The following is a 20,418-nucleotide window of genomic DNA, read 5'->3' on the forward strand; positions in this document are numbered from 1 at the left end:
ATAGTGAGATATCTTGCAGAGGGATGCAGCAGTCTCAAAATTGCAAAGCTTCTGAAGCGTGATCATCGAACAATCAAGCGTTTCATTCAAAATAGTCAACAGGGTCGCAAGAAGCGTGTGGAAAAACCAAGGCGCAAAATAACTGCCCATGAACTGAGAAAAGTCAAGCATGCAGCTGCCAAGATGCCACTTGCCACCAGTTTGGCCATATTTCAGAGCTGCAACATCACTGGAGTGCCCAAAAGCACAAGGTGTGCAATACTCAGAGACATGGCCAAGGTAAGAAAGGCTGAAAGACGACCACCACTGAACAAGACACACAAGCTGAAACGTCAAGACTGGGCCAAGAAATATCTCAAGACTGATTTTTCTAAGGTTTTATGGACTGATGAAATGAGAGTGAGTCTTGATGGGCCAGATGGATGGGCCCGTGGCTGGATTGGTAAAGGGCAGAGAGCTCCAGTCCGACTCAGACGCCAGCAAGGTGGAGGTGGAGTACTGGTTTGGGCTGGTATCATCAAAGATGAGCTTGTGGGGCCTTTTCGGCTTGAGGATGGAGTCAAGCTCAACTCCCAGTCCTACTGCCAGTTTCTGGAAGACACCTTCTTCAAGCAGTGGTACAGGAAGAAGTCTGCATCCTTCAAGAAAAACATGATTTTCATGCAGGACAATGCTCCATCACACGCGTCCAAGTACTCCACAGCGTGGCTGGCAAGAAAGGGTATAAAAGAAGAAAAACTAATGACATGGCCTCCTTGTTCACCTGATCTGAACCCCATTGAGAACCTGTGGTCCATCATCAAATGTGAGATTTACAAGGAGGGAAAACAGTACACCTCTCTGAACAGTGTCTGGGAGGCTGTGGTTGCTGCTGCACGCAATGTTGATGGTGAACAGATCAAAACACTGACAGAATCCATGGATGGCAGGCTTTTGAGTGTCCTTGCAAAGAAAGGTGGCTATATTGGTCGCTGATTTGTTTTTGTTTTGTTTTTGAATGTCAGAAATGTATATTTGTGAATGTGGAGATGTTATATTGGTTTCACTGGTAAAAATCAATAATTGAAATGGGTATATGTTTGTTTTTTGTTAAGTTGCCTAATAACTATGCACAGTAATAGTCACCTGCACACACAGATATCCCCCTAAAATAGCTAAAACTAAAACAAACTAAAAACTACTTCCAAAAACATTCAGCTTTGATATTAATGAGTTTTTTGGGTTCATTGAGAACATGGTTGTTGTTCAATAATAAAATTATTCCTCAAAAATACAACTTGCCTAATAATTCTGCACTCCCTGTATTTACCATCAGTTATAGTGCATCTAGGTTTATTACACAGAGTTTAGCATGTAAGCTTTGTACCTCTTGTGTTTAAGTCATGTGTGCTCGTGTTGTTTGACCCACTTGTCAAAGTTGATGTCCAGCTTCTTGTTCTTGCAGCGCACCATGAGTGGCTGCTCCAGGCGTTTGAGATACTGCACATCCAACTTCTGAGTCCATTCACTGAAGTTCTTCCTCACAATCTCATCCAGAATTTGCATAGTTTGACCACAGGTGGTAAGTAACTCCTTGCAGGTCTGAGAATCCAGTATTAAGTGGGCCTTCTGAAGCACCTGGAGGCAAAGGAAAGCAAACAGAGTAGAGGAGATGGAAGTAAGGTTGGTTAGTGATTGCAGAAAGCAATAATTGTGTACTAAAAATCAAAGGTCTTTCTTGTTGTCTAAACGCCTCACCTCCATGAATCTCTCTAACTGATGTCTTTGGGCCATCACCCAGTAGACCTGGCCTGCTTTCCGGGGCATATGATCAGGGTAAAACATTGAGGTCTGGTTCAGCTCTTTGTTTCCGATTTTAAGCTCTTTGTAAAAGATATTGAAGGTTTCCTCCAGCTTCTCTTCTACAGTGCGCTTAATGGACTGTGATGGAAGAATTCAAAGATACATGTTATGATGGTAACAGAAAAAAATAGGGCAAAGAGAAAAGTTTAGCTGTAATGAAAACAGAAAAATAGCATTTGATTGATCATTGCACTGAATGAAATCTGTAATTGGAACAAATCTGAAGGTCTCTAGTACAACAAAAGCAAACTATTCACCCATGTGTGCAACTGCTTTTACTCTAACAAACACACAAACTTGAGCACAGCAATTTATTCACCCCGTTATCATGGCAAAGTGTGTAATACGCTGCTCCATCGTGTCTTTGGACACATGTGCAGAAGTTGCAGTCACAGCAGGGTTTTGCCATGATACTGGGTTGATTTATTAGAATTAGCAACGCAGGACCAGATATTAACCTGTAACATTTAATTAAAAACAAATGAAAATGTGTTACATTGTTTAATACAAATTTAGCCAATGATAAAACTTGTGTAACTGTTTCTGTGAATGTCTTTGTGAAAGCGTACCTTGCGAGCGAACAAAGGCGTAAAGACGTCAAGGAGCCGAATTCCTTCCTCAACTGTGTTCCCTGTCGTAAACACTGAACCAATCAGGCCCCGAATCTTCATCTCCAGATCTTTTACAAACGCACAAAACCTGTACACATGCATACACACACCAAAACATGTCTACAAGCCAAAATACTTAATGAATTTAGCAAAAGCATGCTAACAGAAGTGTAGACACGCATACTAACACTGATATCCGCAGAGACGCATTAATGTAGAGGAGAAGTTAAAATCGTGTAGGGATGTATTAACATAATGAGCATCCAGAGGTAAGATCAGAAAAACAGCTTTTATATTTGTTCACCTTCTGCCAAACCACTCATTTGGGTTGCATAGGTTCTGGTGCTCCCTTTATTTAACTGCCCGTGGCTCCCCACAAACAACAATTATATTTTATAAACATGAAAAAACCCTTTCAAACTATTATATTCCACATTCATTTGATTATTTTAAAACAAACAAAGCTTAACCTGTTGAATTCATTGCACCATGTGGTATCCTTGACATCAAGTATGCCCTTGTCAACAGAGCGTAGTTTTTCCAGGCTGCGATGGAAGTCGCTTTCATTCTTCAGGAGGGTGCCAGTAAACCCTGGTCCCTTGCAACCACCTAAGCATGGCAGAGCCCTCTGCTGACCATCCTCCCAGCGGGCAAACTGATGCTGGCAGTCACATATCTGTGAGCAGACAAGAGAAGCTAATAATCTCATATCAAACAACATATATATCTATCCCACACAAGGGATTTTCTGAAATTATATTGGAGGTGATCACCTGCTGACTCATAAGACTACCTATAAAGTTGTCAACAATAAAGGCCACCTTACTCACACAAATGAACAAACTGTCACTATAATACTGTTTAAGAAATTGTATTTAAATAGAAACAAAATTTCTTTTCAGTTTTTGTTCTGGGTGTTTTGTCATTAGTCTCCATTTTACAGGAGCCCAAGCTGCTTTTATAGAAGAGTTCTGTCTACAGAAGAGCTACTGAAAGAGTAGGATAGCACAAGGTGGGTGCCATTTTTTCCTTTCTTTTTTTGAAACATGTCTTTTTAGTATTGTTCCTTTGCTCATGATGGTTAACCTGATAATTGTGATTCAGTATGCAGTGTTACTTGTTCTGTGCTACCGAGAGAAAATATTTACCTCAATTAGGTCTCTGAGCCTCTGAACATACGACTCAATCACCACGATAAACGTTGTTTTGTCCAGGACCCAGCCTTTTCGGGAATACCTGATGTGAATGAAAAAGGATAAAGATAAAGGAAAAGGCTAGAACAACGGAGCAAAGAGAGCAAAGAGAAACAGAAAAAAAGGCAGAAAATGGGCTTGGATGACTGGAGGTTGGTGGGCAACACTAAATGAAATGGTTTTTCATTTTATAATATATCTTTAGAGGTTATAAATAGGACGAGTGAAGTTTATCAATTGTGAAATCTTTAAAAAGAAAAAGTACACTGTATATATCAGTGGTCCCCAACATTTTTTGCACCACGGTCCGGCCTTTAAGGTGTCGTAGATGAATACAACAACATAAAACCAGTACTGGTACCAAAAAAAAGAAGATTTATTCATAACACACAGGAAAATAACCAGGGAATCTGAGTAAATGATAAAAACATTAAAAAAATAGTGCTAAAAAACGATAACAACCCTGAAAACCATAAACTTCACACCTGAGCCTCAACTCTTGCGGCTCGGTACCAAACGACTCACGGACTCATGGAAAAAGTCTGGAAACTGTGTAAAATGTAAATAAAACAGTATTCAAGGTCTTGTACATCTCAAAAATCTACATTTTAATCACAATAGAACAGAATAACAGATGTTTAAACTGAGAATGTGTTTCATTTAAAGAACAACATTCATTTTGAATTTGATAGCAACACGTGTCTAAAAAGTTCGGATGGGGTCATGTTTGCCACTGTGTAGCTCCCCTCTTCTTTTAACAACAGTCTGTAAGCATCTGTGAACTGAGGAGAACAGCTGCTGGACATTCATGTCCGATAGAGGATTCTAGCTGCTCTACATCTTCTTTGTTCTTCTTTGTCATATTTTTCTTTCAAGATGCGCCAAACGTTTTGGTTGGTGAAAGGTCTGAACTTCTACTGCGAAGCCACGATGTTGTAATAGATGCAGGATGTGGTTTGTCTTACTGAAATATGCGAGGCCTTCCCTGACAAAGACACCATCTGGATGGGAGCATGTATGCTGCTCTAAAACTTGTGTATTCCTTTCAGCACTGATGGTGCCTTTCCAGATGTGCAAGCTACCAATTCCATAGGCACAACGCACCATCAGGCTTTTGAACTGAGCACTGATAACCAGATGATACCTCTCTCCTCTTTAGTGCAGGGGATGTGGTGTCTTTCCAAAAAGAATTTTAAATTTGGATTCGTCTGACCACAGAACAGTTTTCCACTTTGCCTCAGTCCATCTTAAATGAGCTTTGGCCCAGAGAAGATGGCATTTCTGCATCATGTTCACATGTGGCTTCTTCTTTGCACGGTAGAGCTTTAATCTGCACTTGTGGATGGCATGGTTAACTGTGTTTACATACAGTCATTTCTGGAAGCATTCCTGATTCTATGTAGTGATTTTCATGACAGAAACATGCATGTTGCTGTTTTTTTGTTTGTTTGTTTTCTTTAATGCAGATCCCCAAGTGCCCAAAGACACAGGCTTAATATTGATTTTTAGCCTTGTCCTTTGTGCACAGAGTTTTTTTCCACATCCTCTGAATCTTTTGATTATATTATGTAGTTGGCAAGATATTCCAAGTCTTTGCAGTTTGACCTGGAGAAACATTATTCTGAAACTGTTTCACATTTGATAGTTTTTTTGTTCTTTGTGTATTTTATGTTCAATATAGGTATTTGTTGTGCCTGAAAATGAACAAATAAATGAATGAATGAATGAATGAATGAACCTCTGACCACCAAACTGCCTCTCTAAGATACTCAATCACTTTACTGACTGACTGTTATCCGTTAACCTAATTAACTACAAAATGTTCCTCCAGCTTTTTGGAATTCAGCTTTTATTTCAAGGTCGAGAACAAAATACAAGAAGATCTGAGGTGATGATCACTGTAACCAACATGGCTGAACTTATTTAAGTAAATATGAACCTAAATATGAATTTAGGTTCAAGTTCAGACTAACTATATACAACATATTTAGGAATTTAAAACAATCAAGAAAACTCTGTTTTGTATTTCTATGCATGTAAAATTTCTCCTACTTGTGATGAATTTTTGAGGCACGGAGGTAAACTTCCTTCCAGATCAGGCAACACTGCATGCAGTCGCTGAGGATTTGTTTGCTAGATAACACGTAGCCTTCAAAAATCCTGTCCAGACAGATCCTTTGAGAGCACAGACGGATGATCTCATTAGTCATCTGCAACACAGGGACATATAGTTTAAGTATTTGGCAGCTGAGCTTTTTCTTGCTCTTATTAACTTATTATAAGGAGAACAAAGAAAGCATCGCCCGTCTGCTACTTGTTAAATTACCCCAGTCACAGGTCATTACCCTGCAGCCTTCAAGATTTACAAATTATATGAATTATATTAACCAGACAAAGTGAATCTGAGCAAAAAAAAAAAAAAAGTAATGCAAGCATGCTAACTCAAAACATAATAATTTTATAATTATTATAATTTATCCCTCTGCTTGTGGAGCTGTCATTTTAAATGTAAAAATAAGTCGTGCAATGAAAATGATCAGATATTTTATTTGGTCCATTGACTTGCTAGATATCAGAACTCTGATGTCTACATATTCAAAACGGGTGCTCATGGTCTCTCTGATGATGATGATGGTGATGATGATGAGCACCAGCATGTGAGAAAAAGAAGGCACAACAACAGAAAATAATACAGCTTAAAAAGGTGCTCCTAGAAAAACATTTTATCACAAAATGAAAATATGTGATAAGTAAATAACAGAACAATGTATAACACAGTCAGCTGCCTTTCAAGTGATTCTCTTGGCCCACAGATGGACTTCAGTTTTAGGTTTATTTAAATAAAGCTGATATAGTTTATATAGCTTCTATTGTAGCTATGATGAAAAACAACCAGTATGAGCACTCCACATTTGATATATAGTGTATGACAAGTTAGATACAATCCACCAAATCTACAATGAAAGTACCAGAGATTTTATATAAACACTGTTTTTCATTTTGATATTTAGGATATTACACAGTACAAGCCAGAGATAATAGATAAGAATTAGCCGAAAGTGTTATGTTAATGAGCACTGACCTGTCAAAATAAAATCCATAAAATGAACTGTATCATGAAAAGGACACTGGTTTAAGTCTAATGTTGAAATCTAGCGAGAGTTTAACATTTCAGGTACCTGGCGGAAGAAGTTGACGATCCTCTCACTGGTATTGTAGTGGGGGGAGTTGATCCAGATGATTCGAATGAGACTGACAATGTGTTTAAACTTGGAAGCAATTTGACTTGGTTTAAGCTGCTCAAGCTCTTCGCAAGGCTCCTTCAATATGGACAAGAAGGTCAGATTTGACTGGGCCTGAAGAGAACAATCCTGGGCAGAACACACACACAAAGTCAAGGTGAAATGAATGATTACTACTATTATTTCAGTCACATTCACCAAAGCTTTCACGTTCACATATTGAGGCCTTCCAGCTAGACTGCAACATACGAAGCACAACACTTTGTGCTTATGATGCTATTTGTTTTGTAAATAAAATGTTGACATTATTTGGATTAAATCTTTATTATAAGCTGACTTTGCGCAGATTTACCTGTATTTCATGGGCCAGCTGACAGAAGCGCTGTACATACAGAGACTTTGCAACCTGGAGGATGTTCTGGATGTGCTTGACCCCTGGCTTCTGTAGCTGCCGGCTGATGTTCAACAGCTGGGTAGAGCGAGTCTTCCAGAAGGATATCTCCCGCAGTGGACCACAGCTGTCTCTCATGTTCACAATGTCTTGCGCATTTAGTAGCTCCTTGATTTGATCAGTCCAGTGGATCATTACAACTAAAACATGTAGAACATGTGAATGGAGGACACAGGAAATTAAGGTAGGAACAAACAATATAGAAAAGACACATAATAAGTAGACATAAACTAGTGGTGTTATGCTATAACTACTAAGCATGACTACAGAAATGTCATGGATATGAGAATGCAACAGAGTTCTGAACATAGATGATGGAAATAGAAAGAAGCAGCCAAAAACATGAACAGGTGCAAATTTTGTAAGATGGACCTTGAATGAAATAAAATCACTGGAGAGCCTGAGACAGAAAGCTCATGGTGCAGTTTCAATGTTGTCTTCAGTATAAAGTCAGAGAACAGACATTTGTAAGTGTGAGCCTTTTAACCCATACCCTTCAGAGACACATGGAAACCAAAAGCAACCCTTGTCAGCTGCATGCAGATGCATACAAATAGCACCGCTAGCTTACTTTCCATTCTCTGTATCAGCTTCCTGTCCTTGCTGGCCTCCTCAGCACTGCACTGCAGGCCTTCCATTGGGATGTAGAGAACAGTGTTCCCAAACTTCCTATGTACATCATCTGTTCAAAAAGAAAATAAAATTACACCACATGTGTAATGCTCATATGTGACCATCAACTACTCACGGCATCAACTGAAGTCATCTGACAAGTTCCATTCTTTTCATCCTTCCTACCTATAGTCCTGTTACACAGCACAATCTGCACGCAGAGGCCCATAAAATACCTTTCCCTCCATTTAAAGAAATACTGTATGCATACTATAAATAGACAATTCACAGTCACAGGGGAGCTTGATTGAATCACTTCTGTTTAACAATGCTCACCAGCCAGTGGGGTTGAGCTTGAATGATTTTGCAGGAATATTGGGAGACATATCCAAGAAAAGCTAAGCTTGCCTTCCGTATTTATCATCAAGAGTACAAGGCACTGGTACAAACGTACATTATACTATGTAAGCCTAAAGTCAAACTGGAAAGCAGCAAAAAGTCGGAAGTAAAAGATACGTGTGATTTTCACTGCCTATATTAAGGATTTGCAGATTGGAAGCATAAACAAGCGGGGGTGGGGGGGACATATTTGTAGAAGCAGAACTACTTCTGTTAAGTAAGATGAGGAAAAATACTTCAAAGGAAGTTGACAAAACTGCCTGTGTAGACTCTTCTTTAATGAGCCCTAAAGAGTCTCAATGACAAATCATAGTGCGAAAAGCAAAGCTAAATAACTTGAAAGAAGTCAAATAAACCGTATAATGTGAGACTAAGTGTTGAAAGAGTGAAATGCCTGTTTCTTTTAAAAAAAAAAAAATTTACCCACCTGTAAGGCTGGCGAGATATAAGTGCATGTGTTTGGTATAGCTGTCCTTGATGCTCTGCTCCCTGTAGGCACTAATGGCAACTGGGGGGGCGTGCAAACAGGTCATGTCTTGAAGCAGCCTCTGGATGGGGTTGCCTCGCACCGTGCCAAACTGTATGGCTGTATCAAACGTTTCTAGTGTGATTATGGCTTCTGGCACACGGACAAAATAGGACAACTGCCCTACCACCTCTCCCTATGAAGATAAATATTCAGATGCAGTGGTGAAAGAGACAGAAAAAGAAGGAAAAGGGGGCGACAGAATTAACAAACAAAACATTAGGCACTTTTATATTTTCCCCTCAAACATTACAAGACCAGTAAAATCAACTGAAATAAATCACCATACACAATGCTGAGAGGAAAGAGTGTTGTACCAGTAAGGGCATCGAGTACTCCACCCGAAGTCCAACCTTGGTGTCCAGGTAGACTACCATGGTTGTGATAGAGGCGTCTTCAATGAACTGATCCACAGCTTTCTCATTCTCCTCTGTCCATGATTCTTCGGTTACACCAGAAATAGCCACACAGTCGATGAACAACTTAGATGATAGTGAGATGAAAGGATGAGTATGTGTAGAGGAGTGGGGAGGAAAAGTTGATTAATAATTGCCACAACTCGTTAAGGTGGAAGAAAAAGTTGAATTTCTAAATCACAGTCACCTGACGAATAGCCTTAGAGTATTCCTCTTCCATTTCTTCTTTTTTCCGTCAAGCTTTCTGTTCTTTCTCTATGGCTGTGAAAGATTAAGGACACGAATATACGACACAGGCTACAGTGCAGCAGTGAATTGAAGCATCAAGTTTAAAACACACACACACACACGCACACACACATGTATATAGTTTAGTAAACCATTATGATTAAGTTACTGTAGCATGAGTGTTACAGACTAGCTTACCACATACTAGTTTAGGCAGTTGGTAAAGTTTTAGCGACGTCGTTACCTTTGGAGAGAAGTCTTCGGCAGCAAAAATATTTACTTCACCTTTCTATTTAAACCCTCCGACATGACAGCTGTAACCCGGTAAAAAAAACACACCAAAACATTTCCGTGAGGTCATTGTGACCGAACTTAAATCGGTAATTACACAAATGTTCGTCTATCTGGTCCTTCCTGTCCCTTTACAGTGAACCATGTAGCTGTGTGTGCTCGTCACCTTGGAAACCTTTGGTTGCCAGGGGAACCCACGTGGACTGGGGCTGAGCGCGGCAGACACGTGAGCGATATTGTTGGCAATACTGTTTTTGTTTTTTCCTTCCACAGTATATACAACTACAAATGCGTTTTTCTGGGGTTGTTGGAAGATTTATTTTGTAATTGTAAAATTTGTAATTTTTTCTACATCCTGTATGATCAGAAGCGTATTGCCAGTGCACATGGGCGCTTTCATATATTCAAGATTCAAGAGCTTTATTGTTTATATATAGTAAACGTGCACACAGGTGTTGGTAATCATATTAATTCTGTGCCTAAATGAAATAAAACCTTGAATCGTTTAATTACTAATATGTGTTTTTCTACCTCGTTGGTGGAAAATATGGCGTCAAATCCGACCAACAACATGATTTTGTAAAATAAAAGTTCAGAGAAGGAAGATGTACATACTGGACTTTGACTGTATTTTCTCCTTAAGAATAAATGAAGTAAGTAAAAGATAAACTACTCAATGACCGAAGATGAGATTTTATTTATTTATTGTTTCGCCTTAGGTATTCTGTTAAATTTCTGGAATGCATAATTTATTGACAAACCAGTATGAACCAGTATGAATGAATGAGCCAGTAAATGAATAAACAAACCTTTTCCACGGATTAACATAATATTTCTGTTTTTAGGAACAAAGTCCAAGTGATCTGCTCATACTAAAAACTTGTGTAGTGTAATATAAGAGAGTAAAAAAGTGACAAAATTTACATGGGTGAAGGTGTACTGATGTTGTAGCGATAGTGAGATTAAGAAGATTATATACGATTTAAAAGTGAAAAAGATTTCTAACAATAACGTCACTTTATGTAAGGCATATTAGCTGCAGAATGTTTAGTATTTGTATATTGTTAAACACTTATTTTTTTCTCTTAGATTTGAAACTTATTTAGACCTTAATGAAGTCCACAGTAAAGAACAATAGTTCAAATTTGGAATAAGCCTGACTTCATTTAAATTCTACATACTGTCGAATGTGCCCCATACACCTTTCACCACTGAACAATGGACTGTATGTGCACAGTCACAATAAGCTTTGTCTGATATGAGGCAAAGGAAGCCTGTGTTTGGTCTTTGAGGGCGACAATCCTTAAATCTGAATACAACCTTGAACTCAGACTCCTCTCATTACAGGATTATTCATCCTCCCAGCTTACTTTCTTCAGGGTCCCTTCTCTTGTTTTTATTTTCCTCCCTTTCAGTCCTTTCCAGTGGGGAAGTCTGGGCTTTCTCTTCGTCTCTCACCCGAATGAACAACTCCAAACATCTTGTCTCTGAAGCGTCATTAGAATTCATTTGTTTGAATAGGTTAGTTTCTCCTTCAGTCACTGCCTCCTTCAGTTTGGGAAAAAGACCTCTTTGTATAAAATTAATTACTTCAACTTGATTAACTGAATCGTTTGCACGTGTGCTAACCTGGGTATTTGTCACATTTCTATCCGAACATGAGCCTATGAAGTCACGGAGAGATGTAATTAGTGCAGACCAGAAATGAATGAATTAAGCTTTTATGCAGATAGTTTTGTGAATTTGTCATGTCTGCATTGGTAAATACCGCCTCTTCCAGGAAATAACCATGTGCTCACGCTCTTCAGTTATACAAACTTGTACTTACTTTGGGCAATACAGGGGACAAATGACTCATACTGCTACCCTTCAGGGGCACCACAGCTGGTTGTGTGCTGAATACTTTTGTTCTCAAATTAATCAGGCTTGTAAATACTCTCCTTGCCCTTGACTTTACCCTTTATGTGAAACTGCAACTTACTTAGAACTTTTGGCATGGCCAGAATCCCCCAAGCACCTACCTATGTGCTAGAATCTAACAGTAGACATCACAGGTTAGCCTGCCAGCATTTTAATATAACTACTGGGCTATTTCTAGTTTCTGCTACAACATGCACTAAATTTTACACATGTAAGAGCTGCAGTATTAACCATCAGATAATTGCTTAACTTCCACTCGGGGCTTGCTCAGAATAGAAATGTGCCACTCAAAAAACTTCAAATTCTTAATGCATTTACAATTTCAGACCCTGGTGTGTCTAGGTAATATTAAACCCGAGCCATTAACAAATGAAAGCATCCCTCTGTGCCTCATATATATAAAAAATGACCAGTAACAGAGCTGATCCTGTTTCCCTGGTCAATTATGTCTGCCAGCCCAACCCTGGATAAATGTCCAGCCTTCACTGAGGTTGTAGGGAGTCGCTGACAGATGGAAACAAATGCATACGTGTGGATTAGGCAGATGAAAGCCCCTATGCCTGCCATACAGACCGAACCTACAGTGGATGTGTCATATGAACACTAAACACGCACACACACTACACCCTTGTGTAGAACCCAGCTAGAAAATTGCCAGAGACGCAGAGAGGCAGGCCACAATTAAAGCCATGAGTCTGTGAGCTCAGATCTAATGACAGGCTGCCAGGACAAGGAGGGCTGGAGAAGTGAGGGATGGGAGGATAAATAGGACACGGAGTCTATGATGGGCTGTTTACATCAGATAAGGCCAGAAAATATACAGCATTAGTTTGAAAAATGAGAAAAGACGTGAGTGCAGAGCAGCACAGATATGAAGAAATTTAAAAATGATAACGGGAAAAAAAGAGTTTTCTAGCTTACAATTGGTCAGTTTAATAGAGAAGCTCAACTGGGTAGCAGCAATCTTGATAACAATTCAGTATTTCAGTGAAGACAGCACACATACATGCAGAGCGATGCGCATGTAGTACAATGAGCTCAGGGCCTTTTTAGGAAAGTGAGCAGGCCTTGGAAGGTTTACTTTGCTTATTACTCTGCGATTTGTTCACAGACACTGGCTTTGTTCAGCCGCAGAGGGTTGAGGTGCGCTCCGCTGAACAGGGACTCAAAAGTATACACAGGTAGGTGCAACTCAAACAAACACACATCTGAATGTATGCTTTCTTGTACTTGCATAGCCAGGAAAAAATCTGACCCATGAATTTAAACGCATACTCCCCTGACCAACCCCTGCTCGGTCAACACACACACACACACACACACACACACACACACACACACACACACACACACACACACACACACACACACACACACACACACACACACACACTCTCTCTCTCCCTTTATAGTGAGAATCTTTTCCAGCCCCTTGACCCGGGCTGACGGCACCCTGCACTCTCTCTCCCCACTGTAAAGAGAGGTCCAGTGATAATGAAGCCAGAGATCCATCACTCTGTGTGTGTGTGAGTGAGAATGATGGGAACAATGAGTTTCTATCTGTGCAGCCACGCAGAGTGATGGATAAATATACCTTTAATAACAGACCAGTGATTCAGTACAAAGACAGGCAGCTGTTTGTTTGGCTGAATGGAGAAGAAATCACAGCAGATCAAAATCCCACAGAACAGTATACAAGGAGGAGATCGTATTAAAGAATAACTCTATTTATGTGAATAACAAACACTGATTAGCAGCCTGAATTTGGTAATAAAACACTGATCAGGTAGCTAATGTTAAAAATGTAAAAAAACAAAAGATTTACTTGTAAATGTAGCTTTCATCGTGACTTTTTCCACCCAAAATTGTTTGTTTTATTCAAGGCTCATTCTCCAAAGAGCAGCTGTTTCGATATTATTGACACAAACACTTCAGGGAGAAACTGAAGAAGCGGCATAAATTGATAATTATATGTTGGGAAAGAATGAATGAGGACATAAAAGCAGTAGCAGTAGCCTTGAAAAATATAGGCTGAGAGGATGATGTTGCTGGCATGTGTGTACTGTGCATGTTTGTGTGTGTGGGCCTGGCACCGTAGTGCTTCCTGAGTTTCACAGATGCAGTGAAAGGACTCTTCCAAACTGAATGACATCACCTCTAAGTTTGACAAATGCAGCGAAAGGACTTTTGAAAACTGCATGACATCACCGCTAAGCCTTTGGCCATTTTCTTCAGCTCCACAGGAGACGAAAAAAAAAGTTTCAGTTGACAATCTGTCATCATAACCCCCACTTAAAGTGGAAATTTTGCTGTCGCCCTGTCTAATCTGGATCTTCTGAAATTGCACAGTGATTTATTTTTTGCTTTTTTAAGAATAATGAAAAAAAAATGTTAAAGAAGCAACAGGACTGATGGTCTGTGCCGCTCTGTTAGCTGTTTTCAGAGATTACCGATGTTGTCTGCCTTGACAACACTCACACACCCACAGGAAGACTTGCCAGGAAAAAAACAGCAAGCAACCCTTATCAACACACTGAGACCCAAGCAAAAGCAAATCCACTGCAAATTGAGCAACTCAAAAGTAAATCACACCTATTAAAAACCCCCATAAAAACATCTTTTCATCTGAAGGATCTTCAGTTCTTTTTATTATTCCATTTCTTTTAATAAAATGTACATTGCAAAAACGTGTAGAATACTAAAATTATTAAACAAATACATCCTAAGTAATTAAAACTTTTATTTTTTCATGCAGTCACACCAGTTGGCTGCCTTTCCCTGAGTCCTGTTGGGTTGGAGGTTTCTTCCTGTTACAAGGGAGTTTTTCCTTCCCACTGTTGCCCAGTGCTTACTCAAAGTGGGTTGTTTTATTGTCAGGGTTTTCTCTATAGCGTCTTTATCTTACGATATAAATCTCCTTTAGGTGATTGTTGTTGTGATTTGGTGCTTTTCTAAATAAAACTGAACTGTGTTGAGCTGCAAACTAATAATCATTTGCCACATTCGCGCTCTTGTTGGGTATTCTTAGCATGTTACAGATAAAACTGCGCAGTACACTCAACGCTTTAATCACATCTTGACAGCTGGATCAAGTGCAAACACACTGCAGACTGCAGTTCTGTAAATGAGAAATTGCATTTTATCTGCTCTGCCACTAGAATGGACCCAGTCTTAAATCATCTGAGAGTGGCTGGTTAGAAATGTTGGACATGAAACGAGTGGACACGAGTGCCTGTGTGTATTTGTGTAAGTGATTAAATGAAAAAAAAGAAAAGACAAAAAAAAAAAGCAAGGACTAAGTGTTCCTGTCACTGTTGATCAGGGTGCCGCTGTGTCTATATTTTCCAGGATGAAATGCTCCGAGGAGCCACTTGGTGGTGCTGGCACTCTGCGGCCGTGAGGAGCTTCTGCAAGGAGACGAAATGGCCTCTGTCAGCTCCAAGTGCAGCTGTGTCCTTCCTCAAAAAAACAAATGGGTTTTACGTCTGAACCCAAACACGTACTTTAATTTATCTGAAGCAAAGCAGCGTGCTTTGAAATAAATGGTAGCACCTTTATTATTGCGTAGGTTGAGGTTAAAGGTGCTGTTCATAATTCTAGTTTTCACATTTGAGCTCTGTTAACTGCCTCGAGAAGACACTTTATAGCATCAGGTAACGTTTTGCCCATATTGAATAAACAGTGTGGCACAGGCTCTCTTAAAGTAGGGCTGCTTTATCACAGCATCACATGACTCCCGTGGATCGTAAATAAACTGATTGTAAATAATCACTTCCTCTTTTATTTTGAAATTAATCATCTGTTGAATTGATTTTGGTTCTACTTCTGCCCTTTTGTTTCTGCATCCTGTTTTTAGCCTGTACCCTCTAAGCGTCTGTGTTTGATTTTTGGATCTGGGACTTTGACCCTGCCTTTTGCGTGCTCCTTTTGTTGTTTTGTTGTTGCTGTTTACTTGTGTGTGACCCCTGCTTCATTGATCAAAACTGTGATTACAGACCTTTACTGTGAGTGCTGTGTGATCCTTGCTTTTAAGTCCGCTCTCGATTCAAGTCATTGAAGACGTCCGTTCCAGTCATCTGTGACAAGACCTTATTAGGGACCTCTGCTATGAGATAGTCCAGTGGATCCCTGGGATTCTCCACACATAGGTGCAGACTGAGCAGACTCTCACTCACCTGGGAGGCATCAAGACGAGGATCCTAAGCGACTGATTTCGAAATGCGAGACAGCATGCCAAGGGCAAGCGAAACAGTTCTTCAGCAGAGTGTAGACTAAAGTGGTAAATATAGAAGTGGTGAGAAAGACATTTCAACAAAGGCCATAAGAAGGCTTCAGTCTCATGTATCTGAGTGAGATTGTCACTATCCATTAGTCTAATTGGCCTTTACTCTGACAGGGTATGAAATGACCTTTCTGCTTGAGTTAAGCCTTTATTTGTGCTTTAGAGCAGATTACTGACAAGGAAACATCAGCCGTGCATTAATTCCATTGAGTCATCACCATCACAACTAAAATCACTACTCCACTGTATCATTCGCTGGGTTTCAGCATTAGCTTATCTACTGTTTACATGGCATTCCATCTAATCTTGCGTGTGGCAATAACTCATAATTTCCTTCATGTTGCAAAGTTTTTTATCATGAACTGTTTTTCAAACCAGTCTGTGCAAACTTATTCTAAGGAAAGATGCTGTTTTTAAAGTATGATATGAGGGTCATATTCATTTATTTTGGTTTACACACGCTTAAGGGGGCAGGTAGAAACTTTTTGCTCTGGAGATACTTTTGTTAGGACCATTCTGAGTTTAAGTATTCATGCTTCTGTGTACATTTTGTTATGGTTATGGGCTGTCTTTTTTGGTTCTGACAAATGCAACACAGCATGAGCAAATAACCTAAAGTTATCTGGGCATTTCAAATTTGCTGGTCTGGGTGGTAGAGATGAAGTAAAATGTGAAGTTTATGTGTCATGTTTGAGCTTGTCTAGCTCAGAAATCTATGACAGACACGGAGGTCAACCAATTGTTGACCTTGCTTTATTTATGTGTGGTTAAATTACAGTGATATAAACAGAACAGTGCATGCGCTGCTCTGTCTTTTCATCTCTGCATCGTCTTCAAGGAAGAATTAAATTAACAACAGCAATAGATATCAAACAAAAACCCTCTGCCAAAATGATCCCTAATGAATCTTTATTAGGCTACATCAAAACCTTTAAGGGTGTTTCATACAAGCACTGATATGATATATAGCCTACATTTGAAATCAGACATAAATCTCATCGCAATACATTTACCCTCTAACAATCAATACCTCCAACTGGAGAATAAACCAAAACTGTGTGTTGCTCTGCATCGATAGTGAAGCGCTCCGGGTGATGAAACAAGGTTTAATAAACATACTAGATGAATGAGTTTTTTAAAAAAGAGGTTCTTCATTTTAACTAAATAATACCATCTCTTTCCACCAAACCTTCGACTCCTACCAACATAAATACTAATTAGATGGTACAAGCATGCAAGTACACCATGGCAATAGCTATTAAGAGCAATATAAACACTCTGTTGTCTGTCCAGACTTGCCCTTTTTCCCTATTAAAGGAAAAACAGAGCTAAAGCATACAACAATGGGGCCTAGTAGGAAATGAACCGAGGACACTGCAGTTACAGTACAAAGTGCGAGCATCAAGTTTCCCATAAAAGAAAAACCTGCTTATCTGCTTTAAATGTGACAAAAATCAGGTAAGTATGGTGGGTGGTGAAGGAAAATTCTGTTGGTGTGGCCGAAACTCTGCCTTAGATGTCACTGTGCAAAATATCGGCACAAAGCCAATGAAGTTGAGTCAGGATCTAACTAGAAGTGCACAGGAATAATATAAAATGCAGAAAGTGCAGGTATATAGAATGAAAGTGCTGCTGCATGGTTGAGGCTAGCATTTAGCACAATATATACAGTTTGTTTTATACATATTACAAAAACCACAGTTTGTTGTATTTGCTATATACATTAGATCGGATCCTTAGGTGCACAGCGAGAGGAACTTGGTGTAATTTTAGAGTTTTTTATGCTCAAATGTCATAGCATGTCTCAGAAGTACAAGGCCACCAGATGTCCTGATGGTTCTTTTGTGGGTTTTGTGCTATGCAATGTTTTCTTTTGTAGGTGCTAGCTTTACTAGCTCGGTGATAGAATAGGTCTGGTCCTCGATATTCCATATATCACATATATTCTTTTGCACACGCCACAGCCATTTTAAGAGCAATGGATCATCATGCATTCAATGTGGTGAAAATCAAACTGGACTAAAAAGACTAAAATGTACTACTGGTGGCCAACTGTTATATATCTAAGTCAAAAAAGGGGGGGGGGGGGGGGGGGTAAATATGGAGGGATGAAAATGAATCAAAGGAAAGACAATAAAGATCGACTTCCCCAAACAAACAAATTGCTTGATGTATGATAGTGACATTTCCCTAGTTACAGACAGTCAAGTCTCCACTGGTATAATAAATAGCTGCAAATCATGCTGATGAGCACGAGAGAGCTGGGAAACAGTGGGTCGATACTGGGAGTGAAAGATTCATCTGAACAAACCAAATCAATCAAATATTCACAGATGACACTTGAGCCAAAAAGAAAAAAAAACACTTGTGAAAGAAGAAAAATGCTATTAAGCAGCAAAACAAATCACAGAGAGGCAGGCAGGAAGATGGAGCAAAGATGATGGTGCTGTACTGTTCTTGACGCCCTCTTCTATCATGTTCCTGTCAACTGAGGCCTGGCACTGGCCCACAGAGGAAAGACTCAAGTGCTTGCTCGTGTCAAAAGGCCTCAGCCAGTTCCATCAGCGCGCCCATGGGGTCCACTCCAAGAGACACAACAAAGATCAGAGCAGTCCTAGCGCTGGAGAATAGAGTCAACAAAGACAGAGAACGAAAGTGAGGACGGATGAGCCAACACAATGTAACTAAGTGTAACTGACAGTTACCCTTTGATGGTATTTTGTGAAATCGTGTGTTTTCAAGTGCGCCTCAATCCAAGTGAACTAGACAAGTGACGCGCAAAACAAATAACTAAACCTCTACAGAGTACTTTAGCACTGCGTCAGTGTCTGGTACACATTTTAGCCTGAAAAGTCAAACCAAAAAAACAAAAAAAGACAGCTACGGTGGAGAGCGTGGGTGGACGGCCTGAACCATAAGCAGAGAGAAAAAGAGAGACAACCACATGGATAGAGTGATGGTGTAGCACAAGACAGAAGAAGCAACGGGGATTGATGAGATAACAGCTGACACTCACAGCTTGTAGAGCGGTGGAGAGCAGGCAGCTCCACAAAGAAAACACTGAGGTTGTTAACAATGAAGAAGATGATGCACAAGGACATGCAGTTCAGATACTGGGAGCGCACCGTCAACACCTTCAACAGCTTATTAGAGCTACGAAATCAGCTGTTAAGAGCGTCTTCGAACAAGATGCAAAGGAAGAGAAGTGCAAGCAAGAAAGTACGTGACGAGAGAGTGAATGCACAGGATGAGGAAGTTGGGTCTTAATGTATGTTTATAAAGGAGAAACTTTAGTCAAACTTGCTAAGTTAATACAAGTCTCAAATCATGGGCCCACATCATTATCTAAAGTAGACTAGATAAACACCAGATTCTAATCCAGGCTGAAGGGAAAAGAAAAAAAATCCTCCTGTGATCACGTTAATATTGAACTCGGCTTTGTCGAATCTAATTCGCTCTGATAGAATAAAGCAACGGAAGCTGAGTGACAGATATCCACAAACCCACACACTCTCTTGCTCTCTTTAGCGAAGCCGCCATGAACAGATCCTCAGCTGTCAGAAAAAGAAAAAGGATAAGACAAGTATTGATCATCACAAGAGCACACACTGAAGGGGACTGTTTTTCTTAATCAAATACAGAAAGTGTACAGTTGTTCTCAACCCTCGGCGTCATGTTTCAGCGAAACCTTGAAACTTTTCTGCGTATGGCAGGAAAAATGTGATGAAAACACCGAAATTGCACACGCTGGCTTTCACAAAAAAACATCCGCCCTCACACCTGTCTTCACTTCAACTTTATTGATACGAGTGGAGGAGAGTATTCGCATGGAGCTAAAATGAAAAACTCCAACAGCACACAGAAAAGTGAAGGTTTCATTGTTGTTGCTCGAAGGAAGTGGATGAAAATGCAAAAGTTGGACAGACTTTGCCGAGGCTGGTCGTCCACCTGAACTCCTTCATCAAGCTTCTAACAATTTTAGCAGTTCCATGATTTTTTTTTTTAATGACGAGACCAAACAAACAACACATGGATCATAGAGTACAAAGCTTGTCTCAGTCATATTGAGAAATTCACCAGATATAAAGGTAGTCATGGGAATGCTATCTTTGAACGGCTGTGAAAGAGACTGTGCAACTGAATGGGGCGTCTTTGAGGGAAACATTAACTTCCACTTTTCAGTGGGCTGCCTTTTGGGGCTTTAAGTGTGTTCCAAGCCTTTGAAAATGAAAGACTGTTGGCTTATCTCAAATCAAATACAACAAAGACAAGATGTCTGTGTTTGTTGTGTTCTTTCTTACAAGTCTTCCTCCTGCTGAGGAAGAAGCTGGAGTCATCTGTGTTGGCACACATCTGGAGGCTTAAGAGCAGCTTATTGAGTTCAAACACAATACTGCACGTGTAC

The 20,418-nt window shown here is 39.8% G+C and overlaps 1 protein-coding gene across 2 annotated transcripts in view; it reads right to left on the reverse strand.

Annotated features, from left to right (window-relative positions):
* The window catches only part of dnah2 (dynein, axonemal, heavy chain 2), a 66,337-nt gene extending 56,374 nt beyond the window's left edge, over positions 1–9,963 (reverse strand). For both annotated transcript variants that reach the window (XM_085400394.1, XM_085400393.1), the window contains exons 1-13: positions 9,765–9,963; positions 9,480–9,553; positions 9,194–9,358; positions 8,778–9,012; positions 7,911–8,021; positions 7,241–7,479; positions 6,826–7,017; positions 5,699–5,856; positions 3,602–3,689; positions 2,924–3,129; positions 2,412–2,541; positions 1,738–1,920; positions 1,409–1,617 (exon numbers count right to left, since the gene is read on the reverse strand). In XM_085400394.1, the coding sequence (XP_085256520.1) occupies positions 1,409–1,617; positions 1,738–1,920; positions 2,412–2,541; positions 2,924–3,129; positions 3,602–3,689; positions 5,699–5,856; positions 6,826–7,017; positions 7,241–7,479; positions 7,911–8,021; positions 8,778–9,012; positions 9,194–9,358; positions 9,480–9,512 (1,949 nt within the window). In that variant the 5' untranslated portion in view covers positions 9,513–9,553; positions 9,765–9,963. The remainder of the gene's footprint in view (positions 1–1,408; positions 1,618–1,737; positions 1,921–2,411; positions 2,542–2,923; positions 3,130–3,601; positions 3,690–5,698; positions 5,857–6,825; positions 7,018–7,240; positions 7,480–7,910; positions 8,022–8,777; positions 9,013–9,193; positions 9,359–9,479; positions 9,554–9,764) is intronic.
* Between the last annotated feature and the right edge of the window lie 10,455 nt (positions 9,964–20,418).

The sequence above is a fragment of the Rhamphochromis longiceps genome, linkage group LG3 (assembly GCF_057381845.1).
Source record: "Rhamphochromis longiceps isolate RC_006_pf linkage group LG3, R_longiceps_female_GT1.1, whole genome shotgun sequence".
NCBI lineage: Eukaryota > Metazoa > Chordata > Actinopteri > Cichliformes > Cichlidae > Rhamphochromis > Rhamphochromis longiceps.